The 16703-nt window shown below is 39.8% G+C and overlaps 1 protein-coding gene across 4 annotated transcripts in view; it reads left to right on the top strand.

Moving 5' to 3' along the window:
* DYM (dymeclin) overlaps positions 1 to 16703 on the top strand; it is a 359762-nt gene that overhangs the window by 277393 nt on the left and 65666 nt on the right. For all 4 annotated transcript variants that reach the window (XM_043558777.1, XM_043558775.1, XM_043558776.1 and 1 more), the window contains one exon: positions 16080 to 16262. In XM_043558777.1, coding sequence (XP_043414712.1) covers positions 16080 to 16262 — 183 coding nt within the window. The remainder of the gene's footprint in view (positions 1 to 16079; positions 16263 to 16703) is intronic.

Raw genomic sequence — 16703 nt, 5'->3', positions numbered from 1 at the left:
TGATTGTGGTAATGACCTCTTTGAAGTGTCCAGGTCCTAATCCCCAGAACCTGTGGATACATTAAGTTACACAGCCAAAGGGACTTAGCAGATGTAAGTAAGGCTATGGACTTTAAGATAGGGAGAGTAGTGTGGCTTCTTCAGGTGGACCCAATCAAAACATACGGAGCCCTTAAAAGCAGAGAACTTTCTCCAGCTCAAGTAGAAGAGATAGGCCCAAAGGGGAGGCTGGAGAGATTCAAAGCTGAGAGGGATTTGACACGCGGTTGCTGGTTCGAAGATGGAAGAAGCCGGGCGATGCAGGCGCATAAAGCTGCTAACAGAGACTTCCAGCTGACAGCCAGCAAGAAAATAGGAAACTCAGCCCTGCAGCCAGGAGGAACTGAATTCTGCCAACAACCTGAGTGAACTTGGAAATAGATTCTCCCCCAGCGCCTCCAGATAAGAGCCTCGCCCAGCTGACGCCTTGAATTTGGCCTCGTGAGACCCAGGGCAGAGGAACCAGCCAAACCCACCCGAATGTCTTCAGAAGTGTGAAATAATACGTTTGCATTGTTTTACGCTGCACAACTTGTGATGGTTTGCTGTGGCAGCAATAGAAAACTAATTGAGGGATGATGAGAATTTTTCATTATTATATCATAAACATCCACAAGGCAAAATCCTTGAGCACAGTCTTATTTCCTTAGAATAAATTTCTAACATCAGAATTGCAGGCACAAAAATGTCTGGGCACTTTTAAAGACTTTCTTAGTACATATTGATAAGTTGGCACCCTGGGAAGAGTTGTGTTAGATCATGCTTCCATCTGGACTCTGCTGAGAAGGCCCATTTCGTTTCTTCTTGACCACACTGGGACTTAGATTTGTTATATGTATCAATATGTCAAAAAAAAAAAAGGTAGAGCCTTATAATTTTACTGGGTATTTTTAAACTGGCAAAAGTGAACATATCTTAATGTTTTTATCTTTTGTGAATTACGTGTTTGTGTCCATGGTGCATTTTTTTTTCAAATGAAGGCTCTTTCTGTTTCTTTACCAAACAACTTTTTAAATGGACTCTTCTCACGTTCCTTTTAAAAATCCGGTAGGATGACCATAACTTTCTTCTCCTTTGAATATTTACTGTGATCTCTTAGTATTGCACTATTCTAGAATTCCTGAAACTACTTGGGTTATAGAATTTTTTAGTAATGTTGACTTTGATATGTATATGTTTTGAGTCTTTTAATGACACTGGCTTTTGTTTTCACTTTTGAGCTAACTTTACCATATTTTGAAATCAGTTACGCTACCCTCATTTAAGGAAAAATGAGAAACTATCTTTTTTTCTGACCTTAAAAGCTTAAACGGTGCGGCGCCTGGCTGGCTCAGCCAGTAGAGATTATGACTCTTGATCTTGGGGCTGGGAGTTCAAGCCCCACGTTGGGTGTAGAGATTCAAGATTAAAACCTTTTAAAAAAATGAATAAAATAAAAGCTTAAAGGGCATAGAAATTACATATTCCCTGAAGATAGAATCAAGGAGCTATTCATAAAACTATATAAGTACAGCCCCCTTTTCAACAGTGTATCTCTGACAGGTCATTTACTTTTTTCATATTATTCTCTTCACATTGGTGAGTGTTGCCCAAATGAATCGATTAGTTAAGAATACAGCACTTTTGTTTTCAAAATTTATTTTTCTTTCTACGTTCATTAGCTGTAGTTTTTCTAGAGAGAACATTTCTTTATCAGACAAGGTTAGTTGAAATGCAATTCATAAAGGAAAAGCTTAATTATTCCCTTTCAATCTCAAGTTTTCAAAGTAAGAAGCTAGTGGCCTGTATACTGACAATGTTGTGCAATGAATTGGTGGGTTTGGGAGGTGAGAGATTTTGCTCTCATTTTTTGAAGGGTTACATTATTAAACTCACGGAGTTTTATATGTTGAATATGTTTGAATTCATTGAATTCTTTAAAAAAAACTTATTAGTGAAGTATTGCACACATACAGAAAAGTGTGCAAAACATAAGTTGATAGTGAGAAGGATTATCGTAGATTGTCCCTCTTTGGTTGCTTTGAAGATTACTCTCTTTGTCTTTGGTTTTCAGTAGTTTTACTGTTATGTAGTAAGATCAGTTTTTGTCAGATTTATCCTGTTTAGAATTCATAACGTTTCTTAAATTTGTTGCTTGATGTATTTCTCAACTAATATCTATCTCTAAAATATTGATTCAGTTCCTTTCTCTCTATTCTGGGTCTTTTCTTATCAGCTGTTTTCTTTCCTTTTTTTAATCTTTATTTATTTTTGAGAGAGAGAGAGAGAGAGAGAGTGCAAGTGGGGAAGGAACAGAGAGAGAGAGGGAGACCCAGAATCTGAAGCAGGCTCCAGGCTGTCTGAGCTGGCAGCACAGAGCCCGACACGGGGCTCGAACCCACGACCTGAGCCGATGTTAGACCCTTAACTGACTGAGCCACCCAGGCTCAACTATTTTCTGCTTCACTAATTTTCTCTGCAGTTGTGTCTCACTTGCTATTTAAGCCATCCATTAAGTTCTTCATGAGTTATTAACGCATTTTTAGTATCTAGATTTTTCATGTAGTTCTTTTTTGTAGCTTACAGTTCTTTCCCCAAATTCTGTCTCATCCTCAGATTTGTTAGGCATAATCATTTTAAAGCATGCATTTGAGGTTTTCCTGTGGGCCTGTTTCTACTGTCTTGTTCTCTTGTCTTTCAGTTAGGGACCTGGTTTTAATGCACCTGGTTTTATTGAGTGCCAGACATTTTATATGAAAAATGGTGGAGATAATTTGAGGCCCTTGATGATGTTATCTCCTTCCAGAGAGGATTTTTGCTTATGGCAACTGGTGAGGCTAGGAATGATATTACACCCAGATTGACTTCATCCGATCTGATTGAGATGCTTCAAAGCTAGACTTGAGTCTTTCTGAGGGATGGTCTGTTTGTTTTTCACTTGTACAATTCAGGTATAGCTCTTAGACTTCCAGATAAAAGCCTGAAGGAATTACCTGGGTCCCTCTTCTTCGACAGATCCTAAATTCCAGTATTTACCCTTTCCACCTGTAACTCCTGTGAGCCAGTCAAACCTTTGCTAAGCTTCCCCCACCTACTCGGCTTCTGAGGCCCTCAGCTGTACTTGAGCAAACATCTTTAAGGAAAAAGTGGTCCTAAATGCCAGACTTACCTCTCTAGATCTTTCTGTTTTCCCAAATCCTGCATCTACAATTTTGCACTACCTTGATGGCTTTCTGAGGCCATTATACGGTATATGTACGTGCATGTGTGTATACACACACATATGTACATGTGTAGCTTTTATAGCTGTTCTCAAGTGGGAGAGTTGGTCTGAAACATCTGATCACCTGCCAGAAATCTCATTATATGTGAAGTTTAGCTCTTCGAAGTTTCGTCTTTGGTCACTGGATATCACATCACGTTGACTTCTATGTCCTTTTAACGCAATCCACTGGCCATGACAAGCCTCCTGGATTTCTGTCTGGTGCAGGTGTCTCAAGGAATACTCTGTGTGTTCAGGCACAGGCCTGGTACCGGTCATCCTTTCAAGGAGGCTTGGGTTGTTTTGTTTGGTTGGTTTTTGGTCCTGAATGGTGTTTAGAGAACATCATCTAACAGCTGGTGCTCTCATTGCTGTTTGGTTGTCATTACTAGACCTTTGCAGTGGACCGTATTAGAAAATGCATATTTTTCGAACAACAACAAAAAATCATGTTTATGATTTCAAATTCACATTCAGCATTACAAGTTTTTTTAGCTTTCCTTTTTTATTTGGTTTTATGTTTTGAATTCCTCTCTTATTCTGAAAACTTTGATTCTTAAAAACCTTAACCTATTTACTTGCATTAAGTAATCTGTAGCTTCAAAACAGTGTCACCAATGTGACTACTAAACATTGGACTATTGAACTAAGTTTGAGATTTCATTTCTGTCTGTTTTTAGAGTACAGTCTACTTAGTATTCTGCTAGGAAAATATTTATGTACAGTCAATAGGATTTCAAAGATACTCGAGGTAAGAACTTTTCTCAGTATCATCATCATGTTACATCATCATGTTACAGTTCTGATAAATTGTTACAGTTTATTGTCAAGTTTTTCTTTTAAGTTTATTTATTTATTTTGAGAGAGAGTGCGCACACCCACACAAGTAGGGGAAGGGTGGAAAGAGAGGAGAGAGAGAGAATTCCAAGCAGGCTTCATGCCGACAGCACAGAGTGCAATGCAGGGCTCGATCCCAGGACCCCGAGATTGTGACCTGAGCCGAAATGAAGAGTTGGACACTTAACCAACTGAGCCACCCAGGCACCCCATATTGTCAAGTTTTAGAGAATTCTTTTTAATTCTCAATTTGATTTTATTTTGGAATATGTAAAACATTTGTTGCCAAAGTCAAAACTGTGTAACAGGATATACGCAGAAAGCTCTTGCTTTGGTTCCTGTTCCCTCTTCCTTGTTCCCTGCCTTCCTTTGTAGGTAACTATTTTATTTTATTTTGTGTTATTTTATTTTATTTTATTTTATTGATTGATTGATTGATTGATTATTTTTTTATCCTTCCAGTTTCTTTTTGCATGCACACAGACCCAGTCTTCCCCAGGTCCTTTCTTACCCAAAAGATAACACACTGTGCGTTTGTTGTACAACTCGCTGTATTCACGGTATAGCCCAGAGGTCGCTCCATGTTAGTGTAGACACATCTTTGCTTGTCCCAGCTGCGTAGTATTAGGCTATGTGGAGATACCATAGCTGATGGATGGACACTTTGTTTTCTTTCGTTATTTACGAATGCCATAATGACTAACCTCGTGCGTATGCTGTTTCATAATCGGGCAAACATGCCTTCGTATTCACCTCCTAAAGGTGGGATTCCTGAGTCAGGGCGCATGTGCACATGTAATTTTTTTATATATTGCCAAATGTTCCTCCACTAAGACTACCACTTTGCATTCCCACTGACCTCTTTTGAGAGTTATTGTTTTCCTGCAGCCTCAGTAATAGAGTATATCATTCATGTTTTTCATTTTTACCACAGATGGTCAATTTTTTTAGAGAATTAGACAGAGAATCTTCATTGAAATGTTTTCCAAATCCATAGTTCTGTTCCTTTTCCTTTCCCTAATGTTTTATATGTTTTCCTTTTGTTCCTCATTAACATGTTGTCTGCTTTTCGTTTGCTTTTAAGGTAAACAAATGTATTTATTTACCTCTCTCTTGTGGTTTTACTGCATTTTCTAATTTATTTTTTTAGGGTTTTTTTTTTTTTTTTTTTTTTTTTGTCATTTCTCCTATCCTGCTTTCTTTGGACATACTTTGTTTACTTTGTCAATTTTACTTGTTCACTTCTGAGTGACTGGGAGGCCGTGCATTTTTCTGTTAAGAACAACTTTGGTTGCATCCATTACTGATTAGCATTTTGCCATTGGCTATTTCTGTTTTTCTTGCTGATCTGTAAAATTTCTTCATGTGTTTTTGCTCTTTATGAATATGTTGCTAATATTTTTCTTAGTTGCTATTAGTCTTTTCTCCATTTTTAAGGCTCCTTTTCTCATTTCAAAAGATTTACATTTTTCATGTATCCAAAACTATGTGTTTTTTCCCTCAGAGACTCTGGATTCTTTTCTAAAATGTCAAAAAGCCCCCCAGCCTCTCTTACCCCATCCCTGGGTCAAGATTATAAAAATATTTACCTGTATTTTTTTTCTAAACCTTTAAACTTTATTTTTGACCTTTTAATCTTCTAGAATTCTTTTTGTTGAAGGAATTAATTAGAGATCTAGCCTTTACATTTTTTTATATTTAATTATTACTCAGCCCAGTAGCATTGATTTGATTATTTGTCTCCTCTGGTATAAAATCCAGTCTGTATAATTTACTGAATTCCCACATATACTTGGATGTGTTTCTGGGTTCTTTCTCTTCCACTGTCTTATCTCTCTGTGTATGGTGTCATATCTAACATATTACCTAGTATAGCTTTGCACTACATATTGTTCGTTGGAAAACGTCAGCCCGGTGTTCCTTTTCAAAATTTTGGATGGTAGTTCCAAAGTTCATCCTCGAGTTTCAGTTTCTGCTCTCTTTCCCGTTTCTCATGCCCTTTGCGCTGGGGGTAGCAAGTCATAACACCCGAATGTCTGCCTCTGTAGCTTTTCAAAATGCGCTCTCTGGACCTCTCCAGAATTGTCTCGCCTACCCGTCTCCAGGGCCGCTTTGTAGCCAGAAGTGGGTTTTTCTTCTTTTGGGGTGTTTCAAAAGTAGGAGGACCCCCAGAGTTCCTCTTTACACTAGGGGAAGTCCTGAAGTCGTCTGACTTGGCCAGGGAGACCCGTTTGATCTGGTTCCACCTCTTGTCACCCTCTCTCACATTTGACGTTCTAGCCAAACTGGATTTCCTCCCCGTAGCATGGTCCATGTCGCTGTCAGGCTTTCTGTGCATGCACTTTTCTGCCTTTGACCTCCCCGCCAACTTCGACAGGTCTCTGCCTGCTCGTAATAAGTGGCCATAGGAACTACCATGTAATGAGCACCAGGCAAGACAGCAAATGTTTTAAAATATATTATTTAATCATATCCTATGTAATAGATAATATTCTAATTTTGAGATGAGAAGGCTGAGTGAGGTTCATAGGACACATAGCTAGTTAAATGCTAAAGCTGGGGTTCACATCCAGGCGTATCTCCAGAGCTTATGTCCTAACTACTCTGTTGCACTGCCTCTCCCCTTTCTCCCCAAGACCCCCAAGTGTTCCCATGGCACCCTGTACTTCCCAGGGGGTGTCTCCTCTAAATGATTACCTGTGTGAAGGTGCGGGCATGTGCGTTTCACTACTCTGTCCCCAGCACCTGCCACGTCATATACTCTATGTGACTCACGAGCCATATGATTTATGTGCCTTAATTTTCTATTCAGTGCCAGACACTGTGTATAGGAGAATGGAGTCTGGAGTAAAAAGCGCACCCAAAAACAGACCCGCCTCTGCTGATGTGGGAGTTGACTCATTCTGGTTGGGACGGGAGCTGGGTTTAGGTTTTGTCTTCAGTGCTTGCCAGCCTGGCATTCCCCAGTAGCTGTTGCCTGTGCCTGAAGGGCGGGCCTGGGTTCTGTTCCGTGTTGCTCTCAGCAGTCCCTGCGGCCGAGTCAGAGAAGGGCTGTTTCTGTTGTCCTGGCCTAGACTCTGTCTTGGGGAGCCTGTGTGCGTGCCTGGGTCTTAGAGGTGGGGCTTTCTCGACGCCTCTGTCCCTCCTCATCTTGTCAGCTCTGTGTCTGTGGTTGGCCTTAAGTGAGAGTTCCCTGCCCCATTCCAGTGGTAGCATGAGATCCAGGTATAGGATTCTGCACCCCACATGGTTTCCTACCCTAATCCCCAGTGTTAGAGGGTTTTTGTTTGGTTCACCCACCAGCAGAAACAGATCTCTGCCTAGGTCCTGGAGATGAGTTTCCTGCTTCTCATTCAGAGGCAGATGGGTTATATTTCTCCTTCTCCCCAGAAACAGTGGAAATTTCCGTGTGTTCTGGGCCAGTAGAGTTTGCTGCCCCAGTAGCTTCAAGCTTTTGCTTAGCATGAGAGGAGGGTGTGGAAAGCAGGGTCAGATAGAGGGTTCTTTTCCGTCTCCTTCTCCACACCCAGCCTTTCTCCTGAGCACCTGGTGACGGCTGGGAGAAAAGAGCTTTCAAGTGAGTGCAGACTCCACTGTATCTGGGGCTCCAGCTTTCCAGACCGACACATTAGACCACACTTAGCCTTTAAGAGTGTATTGAAATAGTGTCTGATTTCTTTCTACCAGCTTCTGTGGAGACCACGTCTTCCCCCTGTGCTTGCCAAAAACAAAAGAGTGTGTGTGCTCCTTCTCTCTTTAGAGGGGCTTGTCCCTCTGGGGAGTTCATGTCACTTGATGGACTTCCAGAATTACTCTCTGATGGCCTCAAGAAGACTTAGGATTTACTAAATTATCTGGCTTTTTCTCACTGGTAGAGTGAGAGAGGTGATCTTCACACATCCTAAGCACAAGCCAATGTGGGTGCCTTAGCGTGCTTCCCTGCCTCGCCCCAGAGTGCCCGCTTATTTCACATTTGAAGGAGCCGAGGCCCAGATGGTAACTTGTCCCGTCTGTGGCAAAACCGGGGCTAGAACCCAGTCGAGAGCCTCTCTCCACCGAGTGGCAGCTACTTCTGGTTTTCCTTTTTCCATTTTTTTTTTTTTTAAACTGGGCTGTAACTCTCCTATGTGTGATTCTTAGCACCACTTACTCTTCTTAGGGAGAAAGAATGAAAAAAGGGCACCCACGTTTAGAAATGATTCCCCTAGGGCCACCTGGGTGGCTCAATCGGTTAAGCGTCCAACTTCGGCTCAGGTCGCGAGTTCAAGCCCCACGTCGGGCTCTGTGCTGACAGCTCAGAACCTGGAGCCTGCTTTGGATTCTGTGTCTCTCTCTCTCTTTGCCCCTCCTCCATTCACGTTCTCTCTCTCTCTCTCTCTCTCTCTCTCTCTCTCTCTCTCTTTCTCTCTCTCAGGAATAAAGAAACTTTAAAAAAAATTTTTTAAGTAAAAAATAAAGGAATGATTTCCCTTTTGTGCATTAACAATATCAAAGATAATAAACCTTGACATTTAATGCATGATAAAAGCCACAGGGTTTAGAGAATGATTATTTTCAAACTCAGCCTTACACATTTTTACTCTCAAAGGTTGTTGAGTGGTTTTCCCTTCTAAACTAACAGTAGCTCTATTCAAGGTGCTGGGGTAATCTAACGTAAATTCTGAATTTTACTGAAGTTTGAGGTCATCCTAAAGATTTTTCTACATTAATTATGTGTTTGGTTACTCTAATAAAATTTGCTTTCTAAATTCAGTGTTTTCTTCATTCTCTATGGAAGCTGAGACTCCCAAGTAGCAAGGGATTTTTAAAAAAAATTTTTTAATGTTTATTTTTGAGAGAGAGACAGAGCGCGAATGAACACGAGTGGGGGGGGGGGGGGGGGGACAGAGAGAGAGAGGGAGACACAGAATCCGAAGCAGGCTCCAGACTCTGAGCTGTCAGCACAGAGTCTGACGTGGGTCTCAAACTCATGAACTGCGAGATGACCCATGAGCTGAAGTCGGACACTTAACCAACTGAGCCACCCAGGCGCCCCAGCAAGGGATTTTTTTTTTAATCTTATAAGCACTTGTTTTTGCAGATGAAAAACTACAACCTAGGTGAAGTGACTTAACAAAGGTTATACAGCTCGTTGTAGGCAGAGCTAAGACTAGAACGGGGCTCTTCTCTTTCTGTTTGGGATGAGGGAACCACACAGTGGAACATCAATGCCGTTATAAAGAAAAGATACATCTTACTAGGGAGTTATTTTACTCAGATTTTACTTTATAGGATGTCAAAGAATATTCCTTCTTAAATTGTTTGGTTTGGTTTGGTTTGGTTTGGTTTGGTTTGGTTTGGTTTGGTTTGGTTTTAGAGAGGGAGGGAGGAGGGACAGAGGGAGAGAGAATCCCAAGCAGGCTCCAGGCTCGGCGCTGAGCCCCACATGGGGCTTGATCTTGATCCCACGACCCTGGGATTGTGACCCAAGCTGAAATCAAGAGCCTGACGCTCAACCAGCTGAGCCACCCAGGCGCCCCAGAATCTTTCTTTTTATGATAAAACACCAATACAGTTTGAAGAAGAGTGGAAATGAACACTAATTCTTTAAGAAAAAAAATTTTTTTAATCTTTATTTATTTTTAAAAGAGAGAGTGTGAGCAGGGGAGGAGCAGAGAGAGAGGGAGACACAGAATCCGAAGCAGGCTCCAGGCCCCGAGCTGTCAGCATGGAGCCTGACTCGGGGCTGGAACTCCCGAACCGTGAGATCATGACCTGAGCCGAAGTCAGACGCTCAACCAGCTGAGCCACCCAGGCGCCCCATGAACATTAATTCTTAAGGCAAAACGATACATTTTTAAAAACAGAACAGGGGCGCCTGGGTGGCGCAGTCGGTTAAGCGTCCGACTTCAGCCAGGTCACGATCTCGCGGTCCGTGAGTTCGAGCCCCGCGTCGGGCTCTGGGCTGATGGCTCGGAGCCTGGAGCCTGTTTCCGATCCTGTGTCTCCCTCTCTCTCTCTGCCCCTCCCCCGTTCATGCTCTGTCTCTCTCTGTCCCAAAAATAAATAAAAAACGTTGAAAAAAAAAAATTTAAAAACAAAAAACAAAAAACAAAAAACAGAACAAAAAAACTCCAGGCTTGGATGTCCGCTTGCTGTCTGCCCGTACGAGGGCCTGAGGAAATCAGAGCAGCACTGCCCCACACCCCACTTTACGCCCCGTGTGAGTAGCCTGCTAAGGTAATGGGATTGTGGGGGGCTGCAACTTAGTTGGATTTCCATCAGAACATTCCTTTTTTGTGCGAGTTCTCTGGCTCTTTTCCAGGTATGGAAAAACATGTAAAGTTAGCCAATGTCCCCTAGCAGCCACCATTATCTTGCCTTCCTGCCACCAGTAAGCATGTTTTAAATAACAGACTTCCCAGGCTTCTAGTTTAGGCTTGTGGGCCACGTTCAAACCCTGTCCAAAGAATGAAGAAAAAGACCACATCGTTTTACATTCCCACACAAGGCCGGTGGTGCCTTTCCTCTGCCTCCCCCCACCACTCCCCTACTCCCGCGTTATTAAGGTTACACATTGTCTCCTCTGGTCACAGGATTTATTCTTCAGCTGCGGTTTTCCATGTAATATAAAGCTAGTTCTTGCTATCAGAAGCTTGATATTTGGGGGCGAATCCAGTTCTGGCTAGAACTAACATGGTCACAAAGCTTTTTAGTGTGTGTGCCAGTAAATTAACAACATAAAGATAACAAGAGTCTATCACCAAATGATTGGCTTTGAAGGCCATTTGCACATTAACTTTAAAAAGAGCGTTGCCTGTGCGTTTCCTCCCCCTTCATCCCCACTTTGGCAAAGTCCCATTAATTTTGTTGAAGGTTTTATTTTCTGCTGAAAATGCAGGAAATTTAGACAACTCTCTTGGAATCCCCCCAAAACTAATACAAACAAGATACATATGCTTCTCTTAAGGAAACTAAAAATAAATGATTTGAAACTATTTAACTGTATAAATTCCCTCTTAAAAGGAAAAGGAAGTTTATACAATGAGGCAACCCTGAGCACTGTTGACAGGGCCAGATCCTCCCACAACTGCCAGCCTGTTTGTTAGATGTGAAATCACAGCTTCGCACAGAACCTGTTCAGTGTTCGTTACCAACACGTACAAAAACCGTCAGAAACATCTGCACATGGGACCATTTTTCGGGATCCTTTTTTTTACATTTGAGACTTTGCACGACTAAATAAGTATGTGTTTTTGGTTTTTTGTTTTTGGGGGGACTCTGGGGGGGCTTTTTGGAGAAGAAAGTCTGATCTGGGATCCGTTTCTAGAATGGAAACTGTATGTGCTAAAGACAAAGTCCCATGAATGAAAAAGACATGATATTCTCCACATACTTTGCTGCTCTCCCGGTGAGCCATCAGGTTTTCCCTGAGAGAGCTGATTTTGACACAATACACGGGAAACATGATTGGTTTTTTAAGACACATCTTTTTATAAAAACCTTACATAATTCCATAAACATAAGTCAGTTTTTCTATACATGCCCTGTAATGGACCAGTTTTATAAATTAATAGAAGTGGAATTCGGGGCTTATATTTAAGACTAAGAAATGTGATTTCTAATTCTTTATAGTTACAGTAATTAATTTATCAACTTTGGAAAGGCATTTATCTTTTATATAATGGCTGAAATTACCATGATTTTTCGTCTTCAAATACATTATTACTTTTTTAAAAAAACACTCACATGGTGTGGTCCTTACTGTGTGTTACACACTATGTTAAGGGCTTTACAAGTGCTATTTCATTTCATCGTCATGGAAAAAAAAATCAAATAGCAATCTTCTCTAAATACCATTTGAAATTCTGACACCCGAATGGTGATGTGATTAGATAACATTTAGGTCTGTTTAAATATTGAGATTTGGACAATTCTGAAATTGTAAAGAAACTCTTACCAAATTCATGCTTATTTTTCATCTTTGTACAGGTAGTGATTATTGCCCAACAGTGCCTTTTAAAAATGAAGCAGGAAGGATTTCATTTGCTTATTGCCATGCATAGTAGGTACCTGCACCAGAATCCAGTCACAGTAGCAAATAACTTGTAAATTAACCATTGTCAGGATCGTTTTCTGTGGGAATTAGAATTAAATAAAAGTTTGAGAATAGATAATTAGATCTCTTGGAACCATCATTCTGTGCGGAAGTTCTTGCTGCCCAGAAGAGACCATGTGCAGAGATTCAAAGACCCTGCCCCCACTCCCCAGCTACACCTCCCACCCTTTTTCTTACAAGCCACGCCAATCTGCCATCCGTGTGAGCTGTCATACGAGGAGAGCCTCTAACCTACAGTCAGGCATCCCCATGGGAAGCCACATGGAGCAGAGACCTGCTGTCCCCATCAAGGCCAGCCCAGATCATTAGCAAACCAAATGATTATTGCTATTCTACACTGCTGAGCTGTGGAGTAGTTTGTCACACGGCAATAGCTAACTGATTTAAAAGTCACAAAACACGATGGAAGGAATAAATGCAAAGGTGCCAACAATGACAACAAATGTAAGTGAATTAAACTCACTGAAAATTCAGAAACTATCAGATTTTTTTTAATGTTTATTTATTTTTGGGAGAGGGAGAGAGTGTGTGAGCAGGAGAGGGACAGAGAGGGAGGGAGACACAGAATCCAAAGCAGGCTCCAGGTTCCGAGCTGTCAGCACAGAGCCCGACGCAGGGCTTGAATCCACGAGCCGCGAGATCATGACCTGAGCCTAAGTCAGATGCTCAAAGGACTGAGCCACCCAGGCGGCCCACAGATTAGGTTTACAAACTCTGAAACCTAGCTATATAGTTGCTTTTAAGTATATATGTTTCTAGTAACACAGACAGTTTGAAAATTAAAGGCTTGAAAGTTAAAGACATACCTGGCAAATGTTAAAAAAAAAAATGAAGATGGTACGACAATGTTAATATCAGTAAAACACATAAAATAAACAATATGGATTGAGAGAAACAGTAGATAGTGATAAAAATGTGTTGTTGTTTTTTAAAGATGACCATCATGGACCTAGAGTCACTCTGAATATGTGAATCGCTTGGAGGAATAGATAAATCCTTTCTTATCTGGGGAAATTTTGGCATAACTATCCAGAAGTGATGAATCTTTCAGACAATGACTATTAAATGGGATGATTATATATGTGGATGAGAAACTCAGGCATAAGCCTTCCTACATGTTAGTGTACATGTGTTGTCATTGCTCTTTAAGCAACAATCTGGCAACATCTATTCACGATACAAATCCAATATTTTCAGCAGTCCCTTTCCTGGAACCTGTCCCAGAGAGGTGGAAGGACAGATATAAGCCCCAAGGACAGACAGAAGACAGACGTAAGGGCAGATCTACCGATACACTTACTGTATCATTGCCGGTAGAAACGAGGAGACAGGAATTGATTGGATGGCCATTAGTAAGAGAATGTTGTGATGTATTTTACATATGCAATAAACTGATAATACATTGTTCCTATTTTACTTTTGAGACCAGTTTTCTTCTAGAATGATTAAAAAATAAAACTGTCCTTATTTCCTTGTGTAGGTCTACCATCCAATCTGGTTTTAGACTCATTCTAATGCCTGAAGAAATTGTTGTACATTTCTCACAGCACAGGTGTCTCCTACATTATCTCAGCTTACTTTAGTGTGAAAAAAATCTCTATTTCACCTCCACATTTGAAAGATATTTTTGCTAGCTATAGAATTCTTCTTTGACTCTTCTTCAGCACTGTATCCATGCCCCTCCGTTTAGATCAGCTTGTGTAGTTTCTCCAAGCCATCTCGTATAATTCCTATCCTTGTGTCTCGTACTTAATGTGTTTTTGTCTTTGGCTTTCAAAGTTTCGTATGGTGTATCTGGATGTGTGTTTTGTTTTGTTTTGTTTTGTTTTGTTTTGGGTGCATTTGTGGGGGGATATTCTCTGAGCTTCTTAGATCATTGTTTGATTCTTTCATTATTTTAATGCTCAGCCATTATCTCTTCAAGACTCTGTGAAGTCCGCTATTGAACCCACCTAGGTGTTCTCTACTGCTGATAATATATATATATATTATACATAGGAATATATATATTATATATATATTAGCAGTAAATATATATATTTATATATATATTAGCAGTAAATATATATATATATAGGAATATATATATAATATATATATAGAGAGAGAGAGAGAGAGAGCGAGCAGGGTGGGGAGAGAAGGGGACAGAGGATCTAAAGTGGGCCCTACGCTGACAGCCAATGTGGGGCTTGAACTCATGAACTGTGAGATCATAACCTGATGAGTTATGTTGGACACTTAACGAACTGAGCCACCCAGGGACCCCTATATTTTTTTAAAATTCTAGCATTTACATTTGTCACTTTCTTACAGTTTTCAGCTCTACTAAAATTCCCCATCAATCATGATAGATTTTGTAAATTATAGTTCTTTAAAATTTCTTGTTAGATATTCTTAATATCTTTTTGTCAGTCTGATAATGCTGGTTACTTTGATTCTTGGATGTGAGTTGTTTTTACTTGGTGTTTGTTTCTTTGTTTGTCTTGCACATTTTGATTGAATGCTGGACATTATACTTGGTATACATTGTACAGGTGGAGATAAGTTGTGTGCAAATAAGCATAGCTTTTTGTCTGCTGGACCAGATAGTAAATATTTTTCACTTTGCAGGCCATACCGTCTTTGAGGTATACTTTATCTGACACTAATAGATCAGATCATTTCTTTCAATTAATATTTGCATGGTATATCTTTTTCTCATCCTTTTGCTTTTGACCTAACTATATTTTGAAGTGAGTTCTATTTGAGATTTCTTGGGGCTAGCATATAGTTGAGTCTTGTGTTCTTATCCACTCTGCAAAACTTTGAGTTTTAATTATTTACACCATTTGCAATTAATGTAATTACTGATAGATATTTTAGAGCTTAAGTCTGCCATTTTACTTTCTGTTTTCTGTTTGTTCCCTATTTTTCATATGTCTGTCTTATTTTTCTGCCTTCCTGTAGATACTTGAACACTTTTTTAGAATTCCATTTTGATGTATGTATATACTGTTTTTGTGTGGATCTCTGTGTAGATTTGCTCAAACAGTATACATACATAACTTGTCACAATCTAGTATTGTTGACATTTAACAGTTCAAGAGAGAAGTAGAAACCTTTTCTGTCTTTACATCCCTTTGCCTCCCTGGTTTATAGTATAATTGTCTTAGATATTCGCTTATAAACATCAAGAACCACATCAGACAATGTTATAATTTTTTGCTGTGACTTTCAGACATAATTTAGAAAACTCAAGAGGAAAAGGAAAGTGTTGTATTTACCTATATTTTTGCTCTTTCCGTTCTTTCTTCCAAGAGATTTGTTGATTGCTTTTGCTGTCTTGTAACTATTTCATGTTTAGATTCCCAAAGACTATTGACTGGGGAAAAAGAGACAAAACAGTAGGCTATGTATCTGTAAACAGAAAGATCGAAATGACAGTGTAGAGAAGTGAGGTCATGTTCTGAATGAGGCACTTTTCTTGGAATTGGTAAGACCCAACCACCACCTTAAACTGTGGAAGTCTAATGATTTAGGGTGATGCCATATGGGAATACCAACAAGAGGTTAGTAAGTAAGGGCTTCAGTAAGCACCACATTTCCTCCTAGATTGGTGAGTCTATGATTTATTATTTCAGTTTCTAATTGTGACTATCTGAGTTCAAAAGATTTTTACTCAAATACTGTAGTAAGTAATCAACCTGATTCTAAAGATCCTTGACAAAAATAATCAGAAAAATAATCTAAAGATTCTTGACAAATGATCTCTTTTGCATTATCTTTCCAATGTCGTTACAATTTTAAAGCAGTTACTCTTGGTCTGATTAATTCTGTGTTAACGAGAAGAACACTGTGTGTGTGTGTGTTTTCTTTCTTTGTCAGGCACAAGACCTAAATGTCATCGAAGAAGTGATTCGAATGATGTTAGAGATCATCAATTCCTGCCTGACACATTCTCTTCACCACAATCCAAACTTGGTGTATGCACTGCTTTACAAGCGAGATCTCTTTGAACAGTTTCGAACTCATCCTTCATTTCAGGATATAATGCAAAATATCGATCTGGTAAGTGTAAATGGAGATCCCACGATTCTTTTCTGAGTGTTAAAAAAGTTGAACAAACTTTGATAAAAAAAAAAACTACATAAGTTAGAATCCCTTCTTTGAACATAAACTAGATCTGTAGTCTGTTCTGCCATAACAATTATTGTATTCCGTGTGCATTACACACACACTATTTAATAGAATCGAGATCATACTTTATACAGAATATATTCTGCCGTATTTACTTAGCATTTAGGTCATCAGCGTTTTTCTGTGGTATCATCAATTCTTTGAAAATCTCACGTTTTAGTATCTGTGTGACGTATAAGATAACGGATGTCCCAAAAGAATATTTAACCATTATTCCATTTGTGCTCATTTTGGGTGTTTCACATATTTTATATTATTTCATAATTAATGAACAGCTTATAAGTAAATCATATTTCCCCTATATTCAGTTAT

Source organism: Prionailurus bengalensis, chromosome D3 (genome assembly GCF_016509475.1).
Source record: "Prionailurus bengalensis isolate Pbe53 chromosome D3, Fcat_Pben_1.1_paternal_pri, whole genome shotgun sequence".
Lineage (NCBI taxonomy): Eukaryota > Metazoa > Chordata > Mammalia > Carnivora > Felidae > Prionailurus > Prionailurus bengalensis.
This window is presented reverse-complemented; position numbering and strand designations above follow the sequence as displayed.